The sequence below is a fragment of the Watersipora subatra genome, chromosome 3, assembly GCF_963576615.1.
Source record: "Watersipora subatra chromosome 3, tzWatSuba1.1, whole genome shotgun sequence".
Taxonomy (NCBI): Eukaryota; Metazoa; Bryozoa; class Gymnolaemata; order Cheilostomatida; family Watersiporidae; genus Watersipora; species Watersipora subatra.
The window spans coordinates 42,445,513-42,472,366 of record NC_088710.1 but is presented as its reverse complement, the minus strand read 5'-3'; the positions used below and the strand labels follow the sequence as shown (position 1 = coordinate 42,472,366).

The 26,854-nt window shown below is 34.9% G+C and overlaps 1 protein-coding gene across 1 annotated transcript; it reads right to left on the bottom strand.

The window, feature by feature from the left end:
* Positions 1-1,220: 1,220 nt before the first annotated feature.
* LOC137391980 (neuronal acetylcholine receptor subunit alpha-7-like) lies at positions 1,221-26,854 on the bottom strand. The gene is made up of 12 exons (XM_068078562.1): positions 26,751-26,854; positions 19,864-20,025; positions 15,313-15,452; positions 15,041-15,085; positions 12,748-12,857; positions 11,075-11,334; positions 10,072-10,269; positions 6,765-6,851; positions 5,308-5,417; positions 2,869-3,102; positions 2,193-2,449; positions 1,221-1,833 (listed from the first exon to the last, which is right to left on the bottom strand). Exons 2-12 carry the CDS (start codon positions 19,913-19,915, stop codon positions 1,827-1,829), a joined length of 1,500 nt encoding a protein of 499 aa, XP_067934663.1. The 5' UTR covers positions 19,916-20,025; positions 26,751-26,854; the 3' UTR covers positions 1,221-1,826.

Sequence of the window (26,854 nt, the reverse complement as noted above, 5' to 3'; positions counted from 1 at the left end):
TTAGCCTCAAGATATACATAATTCTCTTCTTCCTCCAAAGATGCCTTGTAAAATATTGCAAGTAGATGATGCACTATGGTGTACTTTTAGCAACTTTAACTGTAATTAAAATGTGGAGAGTAAATGTTAAAGAGTTTGCACAAAGGCCGTAGGTAAAGATGTTAAAGAGTTTGCACAAAGGCCGTAGGTAAAGATGTTAAAGAGTTTGCACAAAGGCCGTAGGTAAAGATGTTAAAGAGTTTGCACAAAGGCCGTAGGTAAAGATGTTAAAGAGTTTGCACAAAGGCCGTAGGTAAAGAAACAAAAAGGAAATAGAATAATCCTGAAGAAAAATGATTCTTTGGTGTAAAGACAGTATATGACATGTCAAGGCTTTGAAGATCATTGATATTTTTTGTAGAAACAGATCACCGTGAACTGTTAAAGTTTCATATCCTGCATGGCAGTATGGTACGGAATGGGGAGAGTAAATTGATAAATTTTGCCAAGCTATAATAAGAAGCATTAGATGATCTTTTGCATGTTTGTGTTAACTGACTAGATACAGTCCTACCTCACACTTAGAATGTCTGAGATCTTGTTCAACCTTCAGTTCAAAAATTCTTTTAGATTTTTTGTTCTAAATGCCGAAAAAAATTTAACTTCAGGGAAACCTTATCTTTAACTAAGGTAATTTAACAAACCCTAAAATCATATGGAGCAGAATTTTTAAACGATGTCTAGAAAAAATTTCGAGTGATAATTCTGTAATCAGGTTAAGAACATCAATCGTGTTTTATTATCTTTCTTTTTAAAGAAACAAATATATATAGAACATACTGGTCAGTCAGTATATGCATAGTATGCATAAAAATTCTGTACATATACATGTGCAGCTTGCGTGACCAGTTGTAACAGAATACCGTTGAGGAGCACTGGCATTTATCCAGGTAACAAGTGTTCAAAAATATATCATTTTTGATAAATTTTTTGAAAAATAGCAAATAAAAATCTGAAGTAAAGGCCATAGAACAAGAGTTTGTAGCTGTTTCTAAAAATTGACTCAGAAACAAGCATACAATTCCAGATATTGGCTCACCTACCGCCTGTTGTGCTGTTGACTACAGGTTTGAAAGCATCCTCAATATGGCATGAATTTATTATATTTAGTAGGATAAAGCAACCATGGCGTGTAATCATATATTATAAACACATTTATTGTTTAAAGCAACCATGGAGTGTAATCGGATATTATAAACACATTTATTGTATAAAACTGTGTGAAGAAAGTGCAAATAAGCATAGAAAACTGATGAAGTGACCTTGGTGCATGTCAGGCTAGCACCAAGACAGTCGCCATTTGAAGAAAACACATGCACACCGGTGCTACATAGCTTTTAAGATAAATGTGGTAGTCTGTTTCAATTTGAATTATAAACTATTTTAGACATTTGTTCCGGAGTAAATTAAATTCTCTGTTCTACTGTTTTCTGTCAAAAAAATTGTTCAAGGCTTAACTATGCACTCATATCATTGTGTTGAGCGTTGCAAAGATATATCTAGCTTTGGGCGAAACTGAATAGTTCAAAACACAAGTTATTGAGAGAAAAACTTTTGTCTTTAAAGTCATGCTACTTCTGCAAACGAAATCTTTACAAACGTGAGGATAAGCACATGGAGAAACATTCCAATGCAGCTTTACATTGTTTAGACTGAGTTGTTCGAAATAAGTCTCTGTCTGATGGAGCAGCAATAGGCGCCCGTCCTGCGTAGAACCAGGGTAGCAAGCAAATTGTTTACTAAAAGGAAGGTGTTGGAAGCACTCTCATTGGTGTAGATATCAAGTTTTAACCCCTAAAAATAAAATAATGTTTTATTCAGTTGATAGCTGATGCAAATATCACACTTTTATTTTATCAACAGGTGAAAACATTACTGCACCCAATTATCAGCTTGAAGTCGCATCAGGAAAGTTTATGACTTGCTCAGAATTTTAGCAAATTTTTTCAGCCTGAAAGTCACCATGTTTTAAAAAGATTATGAACAAAAAACATATATGCTACGATGAAAAAGTAAAAATTATGAGTTGTCTTCTCTAGTCGTCGTTAGCAAAAAGGAGTAGACAACTCTTCTTACACTGAATTTTTTATCAAATTATTTTTGCAAAACAAATATGCTTAAAAAAACCTAGTTAAAGTATTGAAAATACTCACAGAGTTTCAACAGAGCTAAACATGTGAGGAGCAGCAAGGAGTATACAGACTGAGGCGAGCGCTGTCGCTATGGCAAAGAACCATAGAAGGAATCTGTCAACAACGGCTGCAGCAAACTTCCAATCACTCGTCACCTGGTCATCTTCGTCTTGAGATTTCATCTTCTCTGTTATAAACTTGAGTTCCTTGAGTATAGACCTGAGCTCATAGCGGGTCGGGCTGAAGTCACTCGTAATGCTCTTCGCATCGATTTTAAGCTAGAATATTTACAAAATGTAATTGATAGTTACAATATATATATACACGTATATAATATATCATTGGCTATTATTTATTGGTGAAGCTCTGTATTCCAAAATGCTCCTTGTTAATCAGCCACTCAAATCCTCAGATACAACATAGTTGTATCCATGGGTGTTGGGTATACTATATACAATTTGTTGACCCCACTGGTTTCATTATAGCCTCTCATTATAGCCAATATAGAGATGGCTACCGACAGTCATCTTTTCAGCTATTGGTTGCTACATAAAACTATATTGCCGAGCATTGAATTTTTAGCAGCCATTAGGTGTGAAGAAACTTATTCTGTATTGGTTATCATGTTGGCCCACCATTGTTTACTTACCACCATTGACTTCACTGTTAATAAATAGCAGTAATTAGATTTAGTTACCTTGTGCCTTGTAAAGTCGGTTCCATTGAGATTAGGGGTTCGTGGGAGGCTTGGACTGAAATCTATGTTATCCTCTGTTCCATTGCTTAAGAGAGCTTTGCAGTTATTCGTCTCATTCATCTCAAGGTCATTCCTCGATAGTCCTGCCGCGCAGAGACCTCTAGAGGTGAAGGTATGTCCAGGCCGATCTATTCTCAGGAGCCAGGCTAGCCACTCGCATATTCCTCTTTTAACCTACCAATCAATTCCAAACTTTTGTAAGTGCCAAGTCAGACTAACTTACTACTAAGATTTAGATTTGAAATGGTTTAGGCTGATAGCTATGACAATTATAGTGATCATAGCTATTACACGAGTATTTGCTTACATAACAACGCAGCCAAATATTAATCAGGGCAAAGACCAATTTAGGCAAAGAACTTCCTTTTAAACAGTTCTTGAAATTTTCTCATGGAGTAAAGTGAGTTGGGTGTCATTTATTTGGTTGAGTCAGAAATAGACATACATTTAGTTTAACACAGTAAAGTAATTTATAAAATTACCGTATTACTTTGGTTAGTTTTCGTTTCAAGTATTTAAACATTTAAGTTGAAGAATTTGTCTTTAAATTGTTTGCTTCATCAAAAAATAATTCTAGGAATTAAACATGTTTCTTTTTACATTTCTGGCAGAATCCCATAAACCACAGCGGGTTAACTTGTATCCCATAAACCACAGCGGATTAACTTGTATCCCATAAACCACAGCGGGTTAACTTGTATCCAATAAACCACAGCAGGTTAACTTGTATCCCATAAATCACAGCGGGTTAACTTGTATCCCATAAACCACAGCGGGTTAACTTGTATCCCATAAACCGCAGCGGGTTAAACTGTATCCCATAAACCACAGCGGGTTAATGTGTATCCCATAAACCACAGCAGGTTAAACTGTATCTATTTTGCCACTTTTTTGCTCTATTACTAATACACCTTATCAACACACATTTTCCCGTTCAGCACACTCTATATTACTACACCTAAAACTACCATAACTGTACTTATAACTACTATAAATATACCTACAACTAACATAGTTATACCTACGACTAACATAGTTATACCTACAACTAACATAGTTATACCTACGACTAACATAGTTATACCTGCAACTAACATAGTTATACCTACAACTAACATAGTTATACCTACAACTAACATAGTTATACCTACGACTAACATAGTTATACCTACAACTAACATAGTTATACCTACGACTAACATAGTTATACCTACGACTAACATAGTTATACCTACGACTAACATAGTTATACCTGCAACTAACATAGTTATACCTACGACTAACATAGTTATACCTACGACTAACATAGTTATACCTACGACTAACATAGTTATACCTACGACTAACATAGTTATACCTACGACTAACATAGTTATACCTACGACTAACATAGTTATACCTGCAACTAACATAGTTATACCTACAACTATCATAGTTATACCTACAACTATCATAGTTATACCTACAACTAACATAGTTATACCTACGACTAACATAGTTATACCTATGACTAACATAGTTATACCTGCAACTAACATAGTTATACCTACAACTAACATAGTTATACCTACAACTAACATAGTTATACCTACAACTATCATAGTTATACCTACGACTATCATAGTTATACCTACGACTATCATAGTTATACCTACGACTATCATAGTTATACCTACGACTAACATAGTTATACCTACGACTAACATAGTTATACCTACGACTAACATAGTTATACCTACGACTAACATAGTTATACCTACGACTAACATAGTTATACCTACGTCTAACATAGTTATACCTACGACTAACATAGTTATACCTACGACTAACATAGTTATACCTACGACTAACATAGTTATACCTACGACTAACATAGTTATACCTACGACTAACATAGTTATACCTACGACTAACATAGTTATACCTACGACTAACATAGTTATACCTACGACTAACATAGTTATACCTACGACTAACATAGTTATACCTACGACTAACATAGTTATACCTACGACTAACATAGTTATACCTACGACTAACATAGTTATACCTACGACTAACATAGTTATACTTACGACTAACATAGTTATACCTACGACTAACATAGTTATACCTACGACTAACATAGTTATACCTACGACTAACATAGTTATACCTGCGACTAACATAGTTATACCTGCGACTAACATAGTTATACCTACGACTAACATAGTTATACCTACGACTATCATAGTTATACCTACGACTATCATAGTTATACCTACAACTAACATAGTTATACCTACCTACAACTATCATAGTTATACCTACAACTATCATAGTTATACCTACAGCTACCACATTGTTCGTAAGAGTATTATGTCATCACAGTTGACTCACCCATCGTGGCATCTCATGAGTTTCAGAGGTTCTATGATGATAGTTGAGCACGAGAACGGTGAACACAACGGAGGCAGCATTCAGCAACATGACTGCACTGAAGTACACAGCTGCAATATTTACACATTTGTTAGTAGCACAGGCTATAGGGGTGAACTTCACTAGCACAGCCTACATGTGTAATAGTTGATAGTGGGCAACCATACAAGCCTTTAGACAGTCAATTTATAGTGGAAGAGTTATTGGGCTAGAATTCATGTGTTATCTTATAAATAAACCAGTTGAATGTCAGGCGTTGCCCGAGCAATAAAAGAGTATTTGCGCAAGAACTTTATTCTGATGGAACATATACAACGTTTAAAATTCTAACTTTTAAACTTGACTTCATGAGAATTTTGTGAGTAGCTCGAATAAATTGAGAGCAAACGTAATTGTAAAGGTGTGTGAAAGTGAAATACAATGTAACTAGCAAGTACTGGTTGGATAGTCTGTTATGCTACAATGATTACAATGAAAACTGATTTGATACCGATACAATTATTATGAACTGAGAAAACAAAATTAAAATCATTCATATGTTGAATCAATAATAACAATGACTCCATAGAAGTGTGTGTATAAAAAAAGGGTTATTGTTGTAGCAGAAGCTTTGAAATTGAAATGTCACATATGAAAATTACAAATTAAAAATATAGGTAATAGATTTTGAAATGGCTTTTAAAACTATTCTAAAAGAAAAACAAGCACAAAAGGTATTATTAATTGATAATAGAAAATACATATTTAGTTTTTAACTCGCAATCGGGATAGGGATAGATAAAGAGCTGAGAATGATTAAAATGGCCTAGTGGTTACGCCCCCTAGTGGTTACGCCCGCTTGTATGTTGACTCGCCTATTAAATGTCACGAGTTCATATCTTCAGTGAAACGGATTTTACCTTACTAAAACTGTCACCATAGCTGGACAGATGAATGATGGCAAACACTCACATTTATATATATAAATTATAGTTTGCTACAATCCTGTGAGTAAATGTTGCGTTTATTGCTGTAGCACTGGCTAGATTTAGTAACATATATGTCTGTAATTGTAGCCTCTGTTACAGTGTTACAGTTAACGCAACAAAGGTATATCATCTAGTTTTTTGCAAAGTCAAATTTTGTCCACAGATAAAGTTTGTAAATAATGTTTAGAATCAGCAAAACTAATAGTCTTAACATGACCCGTCGAACCGTAATTACGTTACAAGTTATTTTTAAAGAGCGTTCATTCTAACAAACCCTTTACTAATAGGGAAATTTTCAAAATCACTCGGTTTACAGTTTAACACTCAAATAAGGATTCTTTAAAGGGATAATTTTATAAACAGACCACAGACCACAGACCACAAACCACAGACCACTTCTTGTAAACAAGATGTTCATTGCTAGCTTCAGCTCAATCATGGAATACTCACCAATCAAAGGAACAGCATCTGAAGAGGCTGGCAGCGCTTCTGCCACCATGAGTAAGAACACAGTCAGTGAAAGGAGAATCGTCACGCCTGTAACATGATGAGTAAGAGTTATCCTTCCTATAGGTTTTTATTTATTCAATTGAATCATTCATGAGGCATATGTCAGAATTTATGTTTTGATGTTCGTGTTACTACAAGTCCTTGAGTGAGTTTACGGATTTCTCTTGAAAGCATAAAAAACAGCTAAGTTTTGTTTCAGTTTTTAAATTTGTTAATAGCACTAATAGGGTAAGTTAGTCCTGTCTCTAATAGCACTAATAGGGTAAGTTAGTCCTGTCTCTAATAGCACTAATAGGGTAAGTTAGTCCTGTCTCTAATAGCACTAATATGGTAAGTTAGTTCTTTCTCTAATAGTACTAATAGGGTAAGTTAGTCCTGTCTCTAATAGCACTAATATGGTAAGTTAGTCCTGTCTCTAATAGCACTAATAGGGTAAGTTAGTCCTGTCTCTAATAGTACTAATAGGGTAAGTTAGTCCTGTCTCTAATAGCACTAATATGGTAAGTTAGTCCTGTCTCTAATAGCACTAATAGGGTAAATTAGTCCTGTCTCTAATAGCACTAATAGGGGAAGTTAGTCCTGTCTCTAATAGCACTAATAGGGGAAGTTAGTCCTGTCTCTAATAGCACTAATAGGGTAAGTTAGTCCTGTCTCTAATAGCATTAATAGGGTAAGTTAGTCCTGTCTCTAATAGCACTAATATGGTAAGTTAGTTCTTTCTCTAATAGTACTAATAGGGTAAGTTAGTCCTGTCTCTAATAGTACTAATAGGGTAAGTTAGTCCTGTCTCTAATAGCATTAATAGGGTAAGTTAGTCCTGTCTCTAATAGCACTAATAGGGTAAGTTAGTCCTGTCTCTAATAGTACTAATAGGGTAAGCTAATCCTGTCTCTTCTCTAAATAATTTACTATAAGCTAGAGCTTAACTACTGTATAAATTGCACTGGTAGCATGTAATCTTCACAAGAAAATCACCAGCGGTTGGCCAAAGAAGTATGTGTCAGTCGACCAACCAGACACTGTTTGTGAATGCATTTAAATAAATAAACTTTTCTCTTTTATCAGTGTTATTAAATGCTCAAATTCGTTTATTTGAATCACAATTTATTAATCTCTGAGTTTTGAATAGAACAAATATGATCACCATTGACTATTCTATAGAAGTCTATGAGCTGATGACAAAAGCGAATAGATAAACATAACTACTCTAACAAGAGTCGACAACAAACGTCACATCAGCATGTCACACAGGGTCTAACCCATTCTGTACAACCTCAAATCTTCTTTTAAACGCTGAAGGGTGACTTACACGTTCTTCAACCTATGAAACAAATTCTCAGCAGATATTCCACTCTAGACTCAGAGTAACTTCTAGCGTAGAGTATTCTAGCGTAGAGTATTCTAGCGCACAGTATACTAGCGTACAGTATTCTAGCGTAGAGTATTCTAGTGCACAGTATACTAGCGTACAGTATACTAGCGTACAGTATACTAGCGTACAGTATTCTAGCGTAGAGTATTCTAGCATAGAGTATTCTAGCGCACAGTATACTAGCGTACAGTATACTAGCGTACAGTATACTAGCGTACAGTATTCTAGCGTAGAGTATTCTAGCGCACAGTATACTAGCGTACAGTATACTACGTACAGTATTCTAGCGTAGAGTATTCTAGCGCACAGTATACTAGCGTACAGTATACTAGCGTACAGTATTCTAGCGTAGAGTATTCTAGCGTAGAGTATTCAAAGTTATTCAAAGTTCATTAATAAAACTGAAAGGCTGATGATAATTGATAAGAAGATTTAATAAATCCAACATTCGAGAAATCTAAGAGCTATTTTAGTAATTATGTTATCTATTTCAAGTTATAGTAAGTTATGCCATGTAATGAATCTCTATCACCAGATCTAATTTCAAGCCCATGCGTCAATGAGTCTATTCTTCTTATCGTAACTCTCTGAGCTCAGCAACCTTTTTGTATTGAATTTTGCTGTAGTAGTGTATGCTTTTAAATATAGTTTAGTATCTTAAATTCTATGCTAAGCTGTACATGTCTAGTACAAGTAAATTTACATGTCTATTACAAGTAGATGTATACATCTAGTACAAGTAGATGTATATGTCTAGTACAAGTAGATGTATATGTCTAGTACGAGTAGACATACATGTCTAGTACAAGTAGATGTATATGTCTAGTACAAGTAGATATACGTGTCTAGTACAAGTAGATGTATTTGTCTAGTACAAGTATATGTATATGTCTAGTACAAGTATATATGTATATGTCTAGTACAAGTAGATGCATATGTCTAGTACAAGTAGATGTATATGTCTAGTACAAGTATATGTACATGTCTAGTACAAGTAAATGTACATGTCTAGTATGAGTATATGTATATTTCTAGTAAAAGTATATGTATATGTCTAGTACAAGTAGATGTATATGTCTAGTACAAGTATATGTATATTTCTAGTACAAGTACATGTACATGTCTAGTACAAGTAGATGTATATGTCTAGCACAAGTAGATGCATATGTCTAGTACAAGTAGATGTACATTTCTAGTACAAGTAGATGTATATGTCTAGTACAAGTATATGTATATGTCTAGTACAAGTATATGTCTAGTAAAAGTAGATGTATATGTCTAGTACAAATAAATGTATATGTCTAGTACAAGTAGATGTATATGTCTAGTACAAGTATATGTCTAGTACAAGTATATGTCTAGTAAAAGTAGATGTATATGTCTAGTACAAATAGATGTATATGTCTAGTACAAGTAGATGTTTATGTGGTCTAATCATTATTCACCTTTGTTTTGTTACCGATTGGTTTATTGCTTGTGGCTAGCACTTTGTGTTGTTTGTGGACATATAGCATGGTTTGCTTAAACTGCTGTATAGTATATTTCAATATGCTCTGTACATGACCACTTCATGACCACTGTTACAGTACATGAGCACATTTCTCATGGTTTTTCATAAATGCCTTAAATTTTTCATAAATGTTCATATGTAACGATTTATTGTAAATTAGAGAGTGAAGCCTAGCAGTAGTTAGAACTGAGTAGAAGATAGTAAAGTGCCAATGTTGCTAGTTATTGGTGGAACACAGTTTTATAAACATGAATATGTTTTGCAGTCATCACAGAACTATTGAAGGAAAGTGATTAGCAATTGGAGTCGTCTACTCATCATCCATAAACAACACGAGCCGCAAGAGTTTATTCTAATTTACTTACCAAAAGAGATTTTTTCGCCTGCGTCAGGTGGGATGGTGAAAGTCACTAAGGTCAAGGCTGCCAGCATAAGACAAGGAGTGACGATGTTTACGATGTAGTAAAGTTTTCTCCTCCTGACATTGATAGAGTATGTGATATCAATGTAGGGATTGTCAGGGCAGCAGTCGTAGTAAACTACATTTCTCACTCCGGGAAATCCTAGAAAACAAATTTTTTTGATTTTTTTCGTAAACTTGAATGTATGGTGTAATAGTAATGAATATCAACATTTTCTAAGAAAACTTTAAATACCTTTTAAAAAATTTATTCAATTCATTGTCAATTTTATATGTAAAATTGCTGAAATCCCGCCTACAGCCTAAACAACACAGGAACAGATTGTTTGCAAGACTAGAAGTTAAACAACTTTTTTTCAAGTTGTATCATCTTTAACTTCATTTGGCCGATTTCATCAGCCTTGGCAGCGCAAATGTTTCAAGCACAGTGTTTATGCTACTGGCATTAGTTAAGGAATATTCACTTCCAAATGTGCTAACCAAATGTGCAAAAAATAACAAATGTATTCAGCCTCGCAGTCACAACTGTGGAAGAGAAATCGTGGCCTAGTGGTTAGAATGCCTGACAGGAGGTAGAGGTTCAACTCTCAAAAAAGGCTTATGGTGGTGGCAAGAGTGACATACAACCTTAAATGGATGCATTGTTTTAAGAATTCATTCAATTTAAGGTGCTTTCTCTGCAACCGGGCTCGCCTCCAGTCATCAAGGTTTCCTTGCTACAAGACTCAGACATGTCCAGTGAAGATTACAGAACTGTTGGTTGAGCAACAATGCCCTTAGGTGAACAAGGACAGGTTCTGCTTGCAGTAAAATAAGGAAGATACTCGATCTGTGAGTGGTTGCTCACACATAGCTCTGACTAATGATTCATCCAAAGACTACTCAAAATATTTCAGGAAAAAGCCTATTTATTTGAATCTTGCTAAAATGAACAATGAGTAGCTCACCCAACAAGTCCCACTCTCCGCTGCGAGAATACCCGTCCAAACTACCGTCTTCCATTCCATCTTTGATTTCGAGATTAATTTTGGTGCCATCATACGTCCAGGAACCAAATTTGAGTTTGCATTCCTGATCATCAAAAGGGAACCACTTGATGTTGATTGGGCAGGAGCTGGTGAATATGCCTGGAGGAGTCTGCGTAATTGTACCATCGCTATAGACCACCAAGTTTACCGAATAGCTGCCGTCGAATGCTGGGTCAGCACTATAAACACGTCAAATTGCAGTTCACAACTTCTGAATGGCAATATTCCAAACTTATAGGATTCCAAAGTGTATCACGAAATAGGCTTGAAATTTGTTACAATATGCTACATGGGAGATAAATCAACCTGTAGTAGTCTCTGCTAGTTTCAATTGGTTACCTGAGAGAAAAAAATTTTTTATTAAAAAATTGATTTCTTGAATAAAACTTGCGGACATTACGAGTGAAAGAGTTTTAGACTTTTTTCACAAAATCATTCAAATCCTAAAATGGTTCTAGTACTAGTACTAGTACTTCAACTTCAATTACATATAAATAGCATTAACAAGTGTCACAAAATTTTATCTCAATCAGTTCAACTATGCTTCCTGGTAAGCTTTTTTACCTCACCATAACTCTACACACAAAAATGTGATAGAAAGGAACCTTTTGGCTTTGATGGGTGTGGCCAAAGGTTTAGCCTCAGGTCAATGTAGAGTGTAAATTAATGGTAAACAGATCAATAGCTAGAGTGCTGCAGTCTCCAATAATTAGCTGCTGAGAGGCAGCAGGCAGGAACCAGTGCATTACTCTGCTGCCCACACCTAGCGTGGTTCACACCTAAACACACTCATTCTGCATCAAACTCTTTGGCTCCCCTTACTTTCTTTCTTAACAATGTTTATTTTTCTGCTTTGCACTGCCTAACATCTAAAGGTGTCATCATGCTTAACCAAAGGGCTCTGGCAGCAAGGATTCTTTACAAAGTCTGTTATAACTCGACTCAACCTAGCCTCAGCTTTACTGAATCAGAATTTAGTAGAGCTGAGGCTAGGTTAAGTGGAGCAAGTACACAAATTTGTGGATGATAGAGGAATCCATCTCTAAGTGGGGCCTACGCATTAGAAGGCTTTAGTTATGCGTATCTAATATAGCTAGGTTTTTCTGGATTTGATATCACTGATAGCGTTGAGAGAAGCCTGGAAAATAGCTGTGTTTTAAGATCGTTATTTTCCAACACAGAAACTATAATTCTTTTTATGAAGAAACATTTATTTTAAATGTAATTTGTAATCAAAGGATATTCAAATACTAACAGGCAATGTAGTCTAATAAATCATAGCATGGCAATCACACTAAGCTAAGAATTTAGCCATTTTGTCATTGTCGCAATTTCGGGTCATTTTACACAAGCAGTCAAATAAAACATAACTGTAAGAATTAAAAAGACAATATAACATAAAACAACCAAATTTAAATCGTTAAAGACGATTCATTCTTGCAAATATTACAAATTCATAAGACGACTTGCAGTTGCATCTGGTAATTATACCTGAATTTCCGATTTCCTTACTATCTGTGTATTCTAAAACAAACTTATAAGGTCACCATTCTATAACTAGCAGATTATGAAGTCGCAACTCCTAAATTTACCTGTTGTACATGAGTATATCTGGCTTCCAGACAAGCTTTTGTGGCAGGCGTATTTCTGTTATGTTACCATAGTCTGTCGGGTCCCAGGTTAGCTTATAGTCTTTCCATCTCTGTAAAAAGTCGTTGATTTCTGGAGAATGCATTGAGAAGTATTATAACATACATCAAGTTTGGTTGACATAGAAAATCTCCTGCTATGAAGTTTCCAATAGTTGGTCTGTCAACAGTTGGTTTGTCTGTCAACAGTTAGTTTGGCAGCTGAACTTTTTTTGTAAAAATCACTGTATGTTTGTGTTGAAGTACAGATGTGAGCTACAACCAGCCAAAAGGCACAAGTGCATAGTTGTGCGATTTGATTGGACAAGTCCCGTTACTCTTCATTGCAAATTCTAAGGCAATTAAAGGAATGGACAACAGCTCGTATGTTAAGTTGTGACATCAAAGGTTTTCATAATTTCAACTCATTAGAAATTTAGCATGGAATATACGCTGACATTAACATAAACCATCTCAGGCTGTGGTAACCCAAATATTATTTAATACTATTAATTTAATAAGCCTACATGTGCGGGAGGTCATACAATAAAAAAGCAGAAACCCTAGACTTAGACAGGCAATACTGACTGCTTCTGTTTGAGTTGCTGGAAAAAGAGGTTTAGATAAACTCACAGTTTTCATACATGCTGCCTGACATGCTGCCTGACATGCTGCCTGGCATGCTGCCTGACATGCTGCCTGACATGCTGCCTGACATGCTGCCTGATATGCTGCCTGATATGCTGCCTGACACGCTGCCTGATACGCTGCCTGATACGCTGCCTGACACGCTGCCTGACATGCTGCCTGACATGCTGCCTGACATGCTGCCTGACATGCTGCCTGTACAGGGCGTGTTTATGATTTTTCATTAGCTCATTATTATTGATAATTTATTGACTATCTGATGTTATTATAGATAGTGTTCATGTACATGTAAGTATATGTATGCATGTGTATGTAGCCTACATGTATGTAGCCTGCATGTATGTACAGGTATGTAGCCTATGTGTATGATCATATGTGTACATGTAAGTACATGTATGCTCAATCATGCACATGTATGTTCGTGTATGTACTTGTATGTAAATGTACATACATGTACTGGCATGTAAGTACATATGTACAAAAATGCACGTACATTTGCATTTACGTACATATACATGTATGTAAACTCGAATGTATGTACAAACATGTACAAGAATGTATTTACATGTACAAACGTGTACATGTGTTTGACAAGCACATATAATTTCAAAAGACAAATGAAGCTAATGAAAGATGAATGTTTCTTTAAAATTTAGAGTATAAATACTTATTTAGTAGCAAAACACAAACAATGTTTATTAGGTTATTCTATATACCGGTATATAAAATATATGATGGTATATAAGTACATTATATGCATGTATATCATTTGATTAGACATCTGATTATTCAAAATGAGAGATTTTAATTTGCACATTACAATACACACGCACAAAGTGAATAGAATATGACCAGCATGTGAGAAAGTACAGCAAGTCACGGAAACATAACTCCAGCATAAGCTAATGTAAAATATAAATGCGTAATCTTTAAACGCTTATCTCCAGCATACAAACTATACTAAAAACTATAGTCGTCCACATGCATGATACACATAGGAATATTTGAGAGTTACAGGTTGACAGGCTAAAAGAAGCCTTTTCAAGCATATGATACTTAATACATTTCTGCCAACAGCTATTATTGTAAATCATCTTTTTAGGCTGACAAAGGAACTGCAAATGGTTGGCCCGCATTATTATGGTCACATACACAGTGTGATTATAGATATGGTAATCACTGGTTAATGGCTATGATATACAGGTCTTCATTTTTATAACCTTTTTTTGCTGATATCGATATAACAGCTGTTGAATTGTAATTAATCAACAATACTTATTGGCTTAGTATGTATTTCATTCACTATTATAATTTTTATTTGTTTCAAATTACAATTTCATAGGATTACCGTGATTCAATGTTTTTTTCACCACAAAATTGAAAAAATCCAATCATTAAACAGCTTGATCAGACACCATAGTTACTTTAAAATCAACATTTTTACTGAAAAATAAGAAGTTGTCTACTCAACAGGCAACCTTGAATGTGGGTGTTATCCCTCCTTTTCGCCTTGTTGGGAGTGTGTGACTAACTTTTATGAGTGATGACATTTTTAGAACAAAGCTTATAAATAGTGACACCAATGCGCAAGAGCAACAATCATACTTACGTAGTCAAGCCAGAGGTTGGTGTTAATCATTTGGTTCTTTTCATGCTACAAAAATGCAAAATACAAATAAAAATGTCTTGTACCGCAGATGGTAAGAATGACCAGAAAGCCAACACTAAAAAAATTTGAACATAAATTGAAGCCAGTAGTAAACTCTGACACATTACTATAAATAAACGGAAAAATGAAAACTGAAAGGTCTATAAAAACTAAAGGCTTTCGGGTAAAAGTACATTGACAGAAGCGGCAGCAGGCAGCTACTGATAACTTACAACATCAATGATCGACCTGAGGGTGACTTGAAATTCGACCTTGAGGGGTACGTTATCAATCTCGGCGGGTCTCTCATATGAGTTATAATCTTTGAGGAGCATGTTTATTAACCTGACTTCATGAGGACCGGCAGCAATGCCTGACAAGAAAGAGTTGAGCATGCTTTCGGTAAGATGTTCACGTAACACAATCTATACCACACTGGAGGTAAGTACAAGTTGGAGTCTTTCAGGGAAGCTGAAGTCATTACTGCTTCTTTATAGCTTCAATTAGTTGTAAAAGTGTATTTGTTGAGTTATCTAGGGGCTTATCCTATGTTATATTATTATTCTATAGCCCGCATCACAATATGAACAAAAAAGTTGTTTGTACTCCGGCTTTAGATCAAACATACAGCTAACACACTACATACAAGTAGTTTTTCAGTTAAGAGGCTTCATTTTTGTATCTGGGTGGCCATGCAGAGTAATTTGCATCGCTTTAGAAAAGGAAGCGATTCAGTGTTGGATGCCTTCCTAACCAGAACCAGTGTTTGCTTCTGAGAATCATGCATCAAGCATTTTAGCTCAAATCTGGGCACTATGACCAATAAGCTATGGTTACTCCCCACACTGCATGCGTGTTCATTTCAAAGGATATTGTATATAATGTATGTTGGAAGAGTTTTCACTCAATATGTGTCACATTTTTGCAGTCTGCTGCGAGACCACCCAAGTGGAAAGTTGTGAGTAGTAACTCAACATTGTATTACTAAATCTAATCACAAGACATGATTATCAAAGCAAGCTACCACTATGTTTTGGAGATCAATCTGAGAGCTTAGTTACAGATTGTTACCTCTGACCGACCTTGACAAGAGTCTAATTAAGAGACATATCTTACATTTTAGAGCGTACAGAGCCATTGTATATTAACAGACCTGTCAGAGACCAAAAGGTACAGAGCCATTGTATATTAACAGACCTGTCAGAGACCAAAAGGTACAGAGCCATTGTATATTAACAGACCTGTCAGAGACCAAAAGTTACAGAGCCATTGTATATTAACAGACCTGTCAGAGACAAAAAGGTACAGAGCCATTGTATATTAACAGACCTGTCAGAGACCAAAAGGTACAGAGCCATTGTATATTAACAGACCTGTCAGAGACCAAAAGGTACAGAGCCATTGTATATTAACAGACCTGTCAGAGACCAAAAGTTACAGAGCCATTGTATATTAACAGACCTGTCAGAGACCAAAAGGTACAGAGCCATTGTATATTAACAGACCTGTCATAGACAAAAAGGTACAGAGCCATTGTATATTAACAGACCTGTCAGAGACCAAAAGGTACAGAACCATTGTATATTAACAGACCTGTCAGAGACCAAAAGGTACAGAGCCATTGTATATTAACAGACCTGTCAGAGACCAAAAGGTACAGAGCCATTGTATATTAACAGACCTGTCAGAGACCAAAAGGTACAGAGCCATTGTATATTAACAGACCTGTCAGAGACCAAAAGTTACAGAGCCATTGTATATTAACAGACCTGTCAGAGACAAAAAGGTACAGAGCCATTGTATATTAACAGACCTGTCAGAGACCAAAAGGTACAGAGCCATTGTATATTAACAGACCTGTCAGAGACCAAAAGGTACAGAGCCATTGTATATTAACAGACCTGTCAGAGACCAAAAGTTACAGAGCCATTGTATATTAACAGACCTGTCAGAGACCAAAAGGTACAGAGCCATTGTATATTAACAGACCTGTCATAGACAAAAAGGTACAGAGCCATTGTATATTAACAGACCTGTCAGAGACCAAAAGGTACAGAACCATTGTATATTAACAGACCTGTCAGAGACCAAAAGGTACAGAGCCATTGTATATTAACAGACCTGTCAGAGACCAAAAGGTACAGAGCCATTGTATATTAACAGACCTGTCAGAGACCAAAAGGTACAGAGCCATTGTATATTAACAGACCTGTCAGAGACCAAAAGGTACAGAGCCATTGTATATTACCAGACCTGTCAGAGACCAAAAGGTACAAAGCCATTGTATATTAACAGACCTGTCAGAGACCAAAAGATATCTGGCAACACTTTTATAAACAACACTACAGGTAGGAAATGGTCACCACTCATTAATCTATGGCTGGATTTTTGGTTTTTGGTGTGTGGCCAATAAGTTTAAGATGTTGCATTAAACCTCTCATATATTGTACATTCTGACAGGAAGTCATATATTGTACATTCTGACAGGAAGTCATATATTGTACATTCTGACAAGAAGACATATATTGTACATTCTGACAGGAAGCTATTATAGGAGCTCATCTTGGTACCTTCACAACACGCTCATTTTGAATCATAAAATTAACAGTTTCTTTTGAAGTGTTTGCCACAATAAATTTAAGATATTTTGTTACCATTTCTCCAACACAAAATGAACCAGTTAGTGTCTTTTATACTCAGAATTCGCGGTATAGAATCTCATTCTCCAAATGTAATAAGTATATAGACACTTTCATAGCATATTGCTGTTGAAGCTTGTTGACGAAATCAGAGCTTGTATTTTTACACTGGTCCCTTTCTTTGCAAGTCTGTTTTATGGTATCCGGTTAGAGAATTAGAGGTCTGCCTTTCATCAAACTGAAAAACTGGTACCGCGTTTTTTTGCAGTCGGTTTCACTAAACCACAGAAACTTGTTAAACGTGGCTTCTATACTCCCATTGCAGAGATTATTCTCTAGTAGTTTCTAATAATTTCAAAAAACTTTAGATTGAGGCTCTGAGACAAAAACTCTAGTTTTTACTGTGAAAAATGCTAAGTACATTGGACATATTGATAGTCACAATGAACGTATTGATAGTCACAATGGACATATTGATAGTCACAATGGACATATTCATCATCACAATGGACATATTGATAGTCACATTAGACATATTGATCGTCACATTGGACATATTGATAGTCACAATGGACATATTGATAGTCACATTGGACATATTGATAGTCACATTAGACATACTAATAGTCACATTGGACATATTGATAGTCACATTAGACATATTGATCGTCACATTAGACATACTAATAGTCACATTGGACATATTGATAGTCACATTAGACATATTGATTGTCACATTGGACATCTTTATCGTCACAATAGACATATTGATAGTCACAATGGATATATTCATCGTCACAATGGACATATTGATAGTCACATTAGACATATTAATAGTCACATTGGACATATTGATAGTCACATTAGACATATTGATCTTCACATTGGACATATTTATCGTCACAATAGACATATTGATAGTCACAATTGACATATGCATCGTCACAATAGACATATTGATAATTACATTGAGTCACATCGCTAAATTTTGTACAAATACAAATATACTGTATTGTCTATTCTGAGATAGAACAGGTTGAGGTAAATCAACACTCATCCAGAGCAGCCTTGCTCTATTATCCTTGTGGGCAGCAGCTGTAACTCATGTCCAAGCAATATCTTTAGTTTGCTGCCTTTTAGGTCTTTGTGAGCGCTTCAAGTTATGTAAGCATTGTCAGTGGTTGTTAGGTGTATAGGGACCAGTGAAGTAAGCATTGTCAGTGGTTGCTAGGTGCATAGGGACCAGTGAAGTAAGCATTGTCAGTGGTTGCTAGGTGCATAGGGACCAGTGAAGTAAGCATTGTCAGTGGTTGCTAGGTGTATAGGGACCAATGAAGTAAGCATTGTCAGTGGTTGCTAGGTGTATAGGGACCAGTGAAGTAAGCATTGTCAGTGGTTGCTAGGTGTATAGGGACCAGTGAAGTAAGCATTGCCAGTGGTTGCTAGGTGTATAGGGACCAGTGAAGTAAGCATTGTCAGTGGTTGCTAGGTGCATAGGGACCAGTGAAGTAAGCATTGTCAGTGGTTGCTAGGTGTATAGGGACCAGTGAAGTAAGCATTGTCAGTGGTTGCTAGGTGTATAGGGACCAGTAAAGTAAGCATTGTCAGTGGTTGCTAGGTGTATAGGGACCAGTGAAGTAAGCATTGTCAGTGGTTGCTAGGTGTATAGGGACCAATGAAGTAAGCATTGTCAGTGGTTGCTAGGTGTATAGGGACCAGTAAAGTAAGCATTGTCAGTGGTTGCTAGGTGTATAGGGACCAGTGAAGTAACAACAACTGATTAATAAGTAATTTCTGCTTTCAATTATTTTATAATTATGTCTTCTATAACAGTGGCAATATTTCTTCACAACAACAAAAGAAATAATTTTTTTGTTTAGATTGTATATTAAATAATATAAGATGCCGCATAACTTGCCAGAGATTTATGTTCCCTTATTATTCTCTATTATTACCCAGTCATTTGAATCTATATTTACATATCTAAAACTTTCTGACACAAACTTGTATAAAAATGACACACATGTTTTCACTCAGCTGCTGTGCATGCTGTGACATGTCTGTCCATGTAAAACATATGACAGACAAACATTTTAATTATATATTTAGCTAAGAATTCTAGTTCTATCGTCTGTAATGACTTACCTTGTATCATGAGATGTACTGCCACCAGCAATACTTGTATCTTTGCGTACATCTCGCCAAGATTATCTTGTCGGTAAGGGTGTCTACCAGGTTGCAATCTTTGCAGAGTGACCGATTTGTTCAAACAGAAATAATTCTCTGTTCGTTTTCAAAAGTCTTTATCTGTAACAAGAATAACGCAAAAGAATAAGAACAACGCATTGTATTTCTAGACTAGATAGAAGTTGTATTAATTAGCTTAAAAATTGATGACCAATTCTTTTTTAGCAGTTGTACAGTAAGAAGTCTTGGAGTTTACTGACGAAAGTGTCATAAAAAATATATAACAAAAACTGTCTGCAAAATTAATTACTATATAGAATAGTATAAAATCACATTCCTAGAAAGTTAAACATTGCTAACATCGAGCCGTGCAAGTTGGATTATATCTGTGTAGTTTTATTGAGATGGCCTACTGTCAGATTTCCTTATTTTCTTCAAAAATATTCTTTGAAATATCACAGAAACATCATTTTTAAGTATTATAACAAATAAGCAATTTTAAAACTTATATTAATGAAACATACCTTAAAATTTTTAAACAAAAGTTCACTTTACAATATCATCAAAATAAAAGAAATTTTTATCTAGTATGCGAAAAATTGCGATTCTATTAAAAAAACTCTTAAAAAATAACAGCCAAAATTAATAATTGTTTAGCGAAAAAATTCTGTTTGACTGAAAAAAATAACCTTTTTTGTTTTTTTATATTTTTCACGAACAAAGAGTAACTTATCAAAAGATTAAAAGAGCAATATTAGAGCGTTCATTTACCCAGAATGCACTTATGACCTCATGACCTGTCAGTCATTTTGACTGTTTGATTGCGACAATAGAAAGTGTATTTATTAATAAGTGAAAGAGAACAAAGAGCTGATTGATTTGTAGGGAAAGGAAAATCTCTCAGCTCATCTGGAAAATGAACTCTATAGCCTTTTAGAATAGGTCAGTTAAACTATTCAATTAGTGTCGCTGTAACACATGACTAACCACCTGAGAAAAGGTGTCTGACTAGACTGGGCTAAGTTGAATCATGTCAACTCTGCTTCAAAGTCCGTAAACTAACAAATACGTATTGTGCACTGAAAGCGAGCGCATAGAGCATATAGAAAAAATGCACATAGAGCTACCGTGCACATAGAGCTACCATGCACATAGAGCTACCATGTATTTGTTATAGTCATTAAAAGAGTTTGATTAAAAAGGACTTGTGAAAAAATACATAGGAAGAAGAGTTACCACCTCTTATGGTCCGTACTCTAAGGAAGCTGTCGATAATAGTCAGCTGTAGAATATAGTACTACTCTTTACTTATAACACTATCATAACCAGATAAAATGATGAGACAGACCTTCTTCTAACCTGATGCTAACAGAGTTTGTATTATAGTCATATAGACAACTATCAAATTACAACACATAATCAGTGGCTGTCACAGAGAAAGCTGGCAATCTGTTAATTACAATCCTTCATCGCTTAGTGTGTGAGAATCTGCTAGGCTAGCAAGACTTGATACAATGAAAGAAGCTCACTATTTATTCTCTATAGAACATTCCAACTCTTTTAATCTATAAAGGTTTCAAATGCTCTGACTGTTATACTGTATATGTTTGTCATGGTAAGGTATTATTGTTATTGTTACTAGTATCCTGTTATGCACGCTGTAAGAGATCGTCAAATGTACGTGACTCCACAATTAATGCAAAAGGCAGAAAAGGTAGTGAATTAGTGTAAATGGTAAAAAGCTTGTTTTCCAAATCAACAGTCGTAAGTTCAAATCTTGTTGAAAGCAATATTTTTTCTAAAGCTTTAGCAAAGCTTTGAGCAGAAAGATGGATTGACAAACATTATTATTACTAGTAGACTTTGCAGTCGGGTGCACCTTGAGAGATCGCAGTTAGTAATCACTAATCAGTATATGGAGAGTTATCCACAGTATCATTATGGCTCCTGAGGGGTGTAATGGTGGTGTGGGTGCGTTTTATTCTGAAACCCTGCATTTGATTCCCTGGCGAAGCAATCTATAACGACTATAACTGGACAGACGAGTACTAAGATTGATATGTATAGATTGTCGTCAAGGTTATTCATATTACTAGTTTATAAGCCTGTATTTGTAGCGTGTCGATTGTGTCGATTGACAGAAATTCATAAAATTTGGTTGCACACGATCAATTTATTCTGCATGAGTATTTACTTGCAATTACATTTGTAGAAAATAATAAATGAAAAGTATTTTCAAGCAAAGAAAAGCAATGAATATAAAGTAGCTTTTATTCCGAAATAAACTTCATAACAAAATATATCAAAATAAAAAGGTGAAAAGGACTGATACTTATAAAACAGGTTGTGCTTATATAATCTAGTTATTTCAAAAAAATAAAAATCTTTAATATACATTATTATTCAATTTATTTTCATACATGCCTTTGTTAGATGTTTGATGTTTTCATAGACCTTTGTCTCAGCTCACTATTAACTAAGCAGCAGCATGCTCCATGCTCCTGCGGCTGTTGTGCGGTGTCTAAGTTCAACAAAGGCCTTAGCCGTGTATTATGTAAAGCTTATTGTGTCAGCTGAGCTCCTTACATATCATTTTACATCTGATGTACTGATGTACTGTATTTGATGTATGTGATGTACTGATTTCATTTTATCTGATGTACCGCTTGAGGTTTCATAGAAGCTTGAGTTAATCTTATATAGGTTTTTTGTTGGAAAACATTTAGCGTTTTTTCTTGTCTTTGATTGAGGACTAGCTCAACTTTTGTTTAAATTTTATATATAGCATCGCAAGCGCGCAAGCCGCTACTCGTTCAAAAAATTCTCAATGCTTCATCCAAAAATGGCAGATAAGAGGAGACAAATCCATATTTGGTTTCAAGCAAAAATTAGAAAATGATATTTTGTTTTGCTCCGCCATGTAAACTTTAATCTTTTAGAAGCTAGTTGATTGTGCTGTTTAGCTGTAAATCACTTGGTACAATTCAGCAAACAATACGCATTACGTGTTTGGGTGCTTGATAATAGGGCTAGTATTTTGGTCTTCAATATACCCTCAATAATTCAATTAAGCCTTTGCATACAAAGGCATCTATATAACATCGTAAAAACAGCATAGCTTTATTCAATTAAAATCTGCAGCGCTATTGAGCAGTACTAAAGTTTCACACGGGCAGATCAAAGTGAAATCAAAGAATATTTACATAATAGCAAACGATATACCTTATCACAACAGTGTCAGCGTTTACTCTTTTATCGTAAAATAATAGCGACTCAGAAAATTAAAGATATTTTGTTGTTACTGTAAACAACTCTCAGCCTGATTTTATTCATCCTCTCAATGGCCTGCTGATGAGAGCCGAAGAATGTGCTTACGATCGTCAGGCTAAAGCTGAACAAATAAAAGGCCACCAAATACATTTTGTGCTCGGTAAGTCTACTCCAATGTAAAGGTGTCAAGAATGACGTTTCTATGATTAGCAGACATCCAATACAGTTATCACTTGTCTTTACTCATTATAAGGTACTTGCAAGGACTTGTCAAACAATGCAATTCTAATGTAACAAGCACTTCAGGTTCCATGTCTTCTTGATTACACGTCAAGCGTGTGAACTGATTCAATGAGTTGGTTCGTAACAGATGTAGTGATTCCATATTACATTCTGTATACTATGTGTTAGGTTTCAATAATATCGGTCTTTTTTCCTTTAATTCTATATGCAGCTACTCTGGCACAGTATCTCTGGCACAGTATCTCTGGCACAGAGATCTCTGGCACAGAGTATCTCTGGCACAGTATAAAAAAGAAACAGGTCAGTCAATAATTCTGAACTGGTGAATACAATGCAATACGCTCAGTTGAGTCAATTTTCTAGCTAACTACAGTTTCTGAAAGCAAATATTTCATGAACAGAATTGTTGACTTTCTTTAAAGATACTAAAAATAGTGAACTTCTCATCTGTTTTCCTCAGAGCAACTTAGACATAACTAGGAACAACGTGTTCTTATTCTAAAAAGAAATCATATTATAATATATCATAGCGTTTATAAATGTTCACATTCCTAGTGCATCAAATTTGAATATAAATTTAATAAACTGCGCCATCTTATAAGAATAGCTGATATGAACTTTATCACTGATGTAATAGGCTGATATACACATCAGAAAAGGCTGGCAAGTTTTAAAGTATTTATAAATCTATTAAGCCTAATAGACAATGTAAGTTATAGTATTATTATAGTAAATCTATTAATAGACAATGTAAGTTATAGTATTATTATTGTAAATCTATTAATAGACAATGTAAGTTATAGTATTATTATTGTAAATCTATTAATAGACAATGTAAGTTATAGTATTATTATTGTAAATCTATTAATAGACAATGTAAGTTATAGTATTATTATTATTGTAAATAAAAAGCGTAAAAAAATTGTCAACTCTTTTTGCTGCTTTGTTATCAAAAAGTCATAACTCGACTTAGCCTGAGAGTGTAAAGTCATAACTCGACTTAGCCTGAGAGTGTAAAGTCATAACTCGACTTAGCCTGAGAGTGTAAAGTCATAACTCGACTTAGCCTGAGAGTGTAAAGTCATAACTCGACTTAGCCTGCGAGTGTAAAGTCATAACTCGACTTAGCCTGAGAGTGTAAAATTCATAACTCGACTTAGCCTGAGAGTGTAAAAAGTCATAACTCGACTTAGCCTGAGAGTGTAAAGTCATAACTCGACTTAGCCTGAGAGTGTAAAAGTCATAACTCGACTTAGCCTGAGAGTGTAAAGTCATAACTCGACTTAGCCTGAGAGTGTAAAAGTCATAACTCGACTTAGCCTGAGAGTGTAAAATTCATAACTCGACTTAGCCTGAGAGTGTAAAATTCATAACTCGACTTAGCCTGAGGGTGTAAAAAGTCATAACTCGACTTAGCCTGAGAGTGTAAAAAGTCATAACTCGACTTAGCCTGAGAGTGTAAAAAGTCATAACTCGACTTAGCCTGAGAGTGTAAAAAGCTTTAATAGCTGAAAAGGGGTAAAGTATAAAAATTATTTGACACCTTTGATTAATGGTAATGCACTTACATGAATACATAGAGCCCTTTCAGTAATATGTGATTAGCTAGTTATGACTAATATGATATAAGTTATACAATTGTTTTATATAATTGGTTTCACCTAAACTCAGGGCTAGTAAGTATTGCTATCCTTGGTACAATATTGTTGGTTCAATGTAATGAGTTTCTCAAATATACGCATGAATTATTAGTAGTGTATTATGAGATTATAGTTATGATAATCTGCTCCCCTGGAGTGTCTCGTAGTTACAGCGATTGCCTCCTTTCTCAACTTTTAAAGCCTACAATAACCTTGTAGTTACAGCAATGGCCTCCTTTCTCAACTTATAAAGCCTACAATAACCTTGTAGTTACAGCGATGACCTCCTTTCTCAACTTATAAAGCCATTGTGAGCTAATTGCTAGCAATTCACATATTATTAAAGTTTACTCAATACACTTCTCATGGTGCATTCAATACAATAATAAAATTAATATGGCTGACCTCTGTAGTCACTGTTATATTATGTCCTGGTTTTAGAGCTGTAGCTGCATTACAGAATTAATTTGCTGGTATAAGACTTTTATGAAGAACTCATTGTGTCCTAATTAGTTATTTGGTTTCAGAAGTTAAAATAATAATAATTTTACAGAATCATTTCAATGTTTATTTGCGTTCTAGTAAAGATTTTTTTTTCACAGTCACACATAAATTCTACAAATAATCTATAAAAATGCTATTTTGTAGATCGATCACTGGTTTTTTGGTAATGGTGAAAATATTTTGGTACAGCCATTTTTATTGTAGCACAAGTAATATTGTACATGTGGATGTAAATTCATAAATCCATGATAAACTAGTTTCTTTTAAAATGAACTCGTACCTTTATCTTGATATTATATTACTGTTTCATTGCTAACTTAGAAAGGGCCCATCAATGAAATGTGTTTAGTACAAGTTGTGATTATCATTAGTTGATATGCAATACCGTGCCAAGTCTAACCGTATGAAGACTTCCAAAGACCTTTATTGTTACAACAGCCTCAGGTATGTTAAAGATTTGTGCCGGAAAAACTCCCAAATGTAAAACTTATAAAATATATCCTCTTATAAAAATTATAAAATTATAAAAACTTATAAAATGTCCTCCATAAAGCTACTTTACAAATGTATGCTTATGCTAAAAGATTACTTGATGCGATGTACAGCAGACGCTACTACAATGCATATAATACTGTTCTGGAATGTTTACGTTATAGGGATTTTATGTTATATGAACAATAAAATACATATAAATTTCCTAATCTGTTCTAAGACCTACTAGAGCTCACTCCTTCAGCCTTTCAAAAAAGTATACTTAACTAACTTAACTACTGTAAATGCGGAAGAAACCTTTAAGGCCGGCTATGGAACTCTCATTGCGTTATTCAAATTGAATTTAAGAACATCACCAACTCGTCGCCTGTCGGTTGTATGGAAATTCTTAGGAAATACGAAACAAAAACTTAAAATAAATTTTTTACGTTTTATAGAACTAATGTTATAGAAGCGTCGACTGTAATAGTAAAATAGCAACTATGGGAAACACGCTAACATTTAACGAAAATAACAGCTTCTTTTCCACCATTTTCTTTTCTACATGCATTAATGTATGACAGGTAAATTGACAAGTTTTTCATAGCACCCGGTTTAGGTCACTTGTAATTTTTATGTACTTACTATCGTTCTTACTATCGTACTTACTATCGTACTTACTATCGTACTTACTATCGTACTTACTATCGTACTTACTATTGTCACTGAACTCCTATTAATTGATAGAGAAGCTGTCACTGCCTGTGTGTAATATCTTCCCAGTATGTTAAATAAACTGTTAAATGTATCTTGCAATCATT

What these genes read in the sequence shown, in the direction of transcription:
- LOC137391980 (XM_068078562.1), bottom strand. Translation starts at nt 19,915, where the DNA reads ATGTACGCAAAGATACAAGTATTGCTGGTGGCAGTACATCTCATGATA. An exon ending in AGTACATCTCATGATACAAG is followed by an intron (nt 15,453 to 19,863) that starts GTAAGTCATTAC and finishes CTTTCTTGTCAG; the next exon opens with GCATTGCTGCCGGTCCTCAT. An exon ending in CGGAGAGTGGGACTTGTTGG is followed by an intron (nt 10,270 to 11,074) that starts GTGAGCTACTCA and finishes TTTGTTTTCTAG; the next exon opens with GATTTCCCGGAGTGAGAAAT.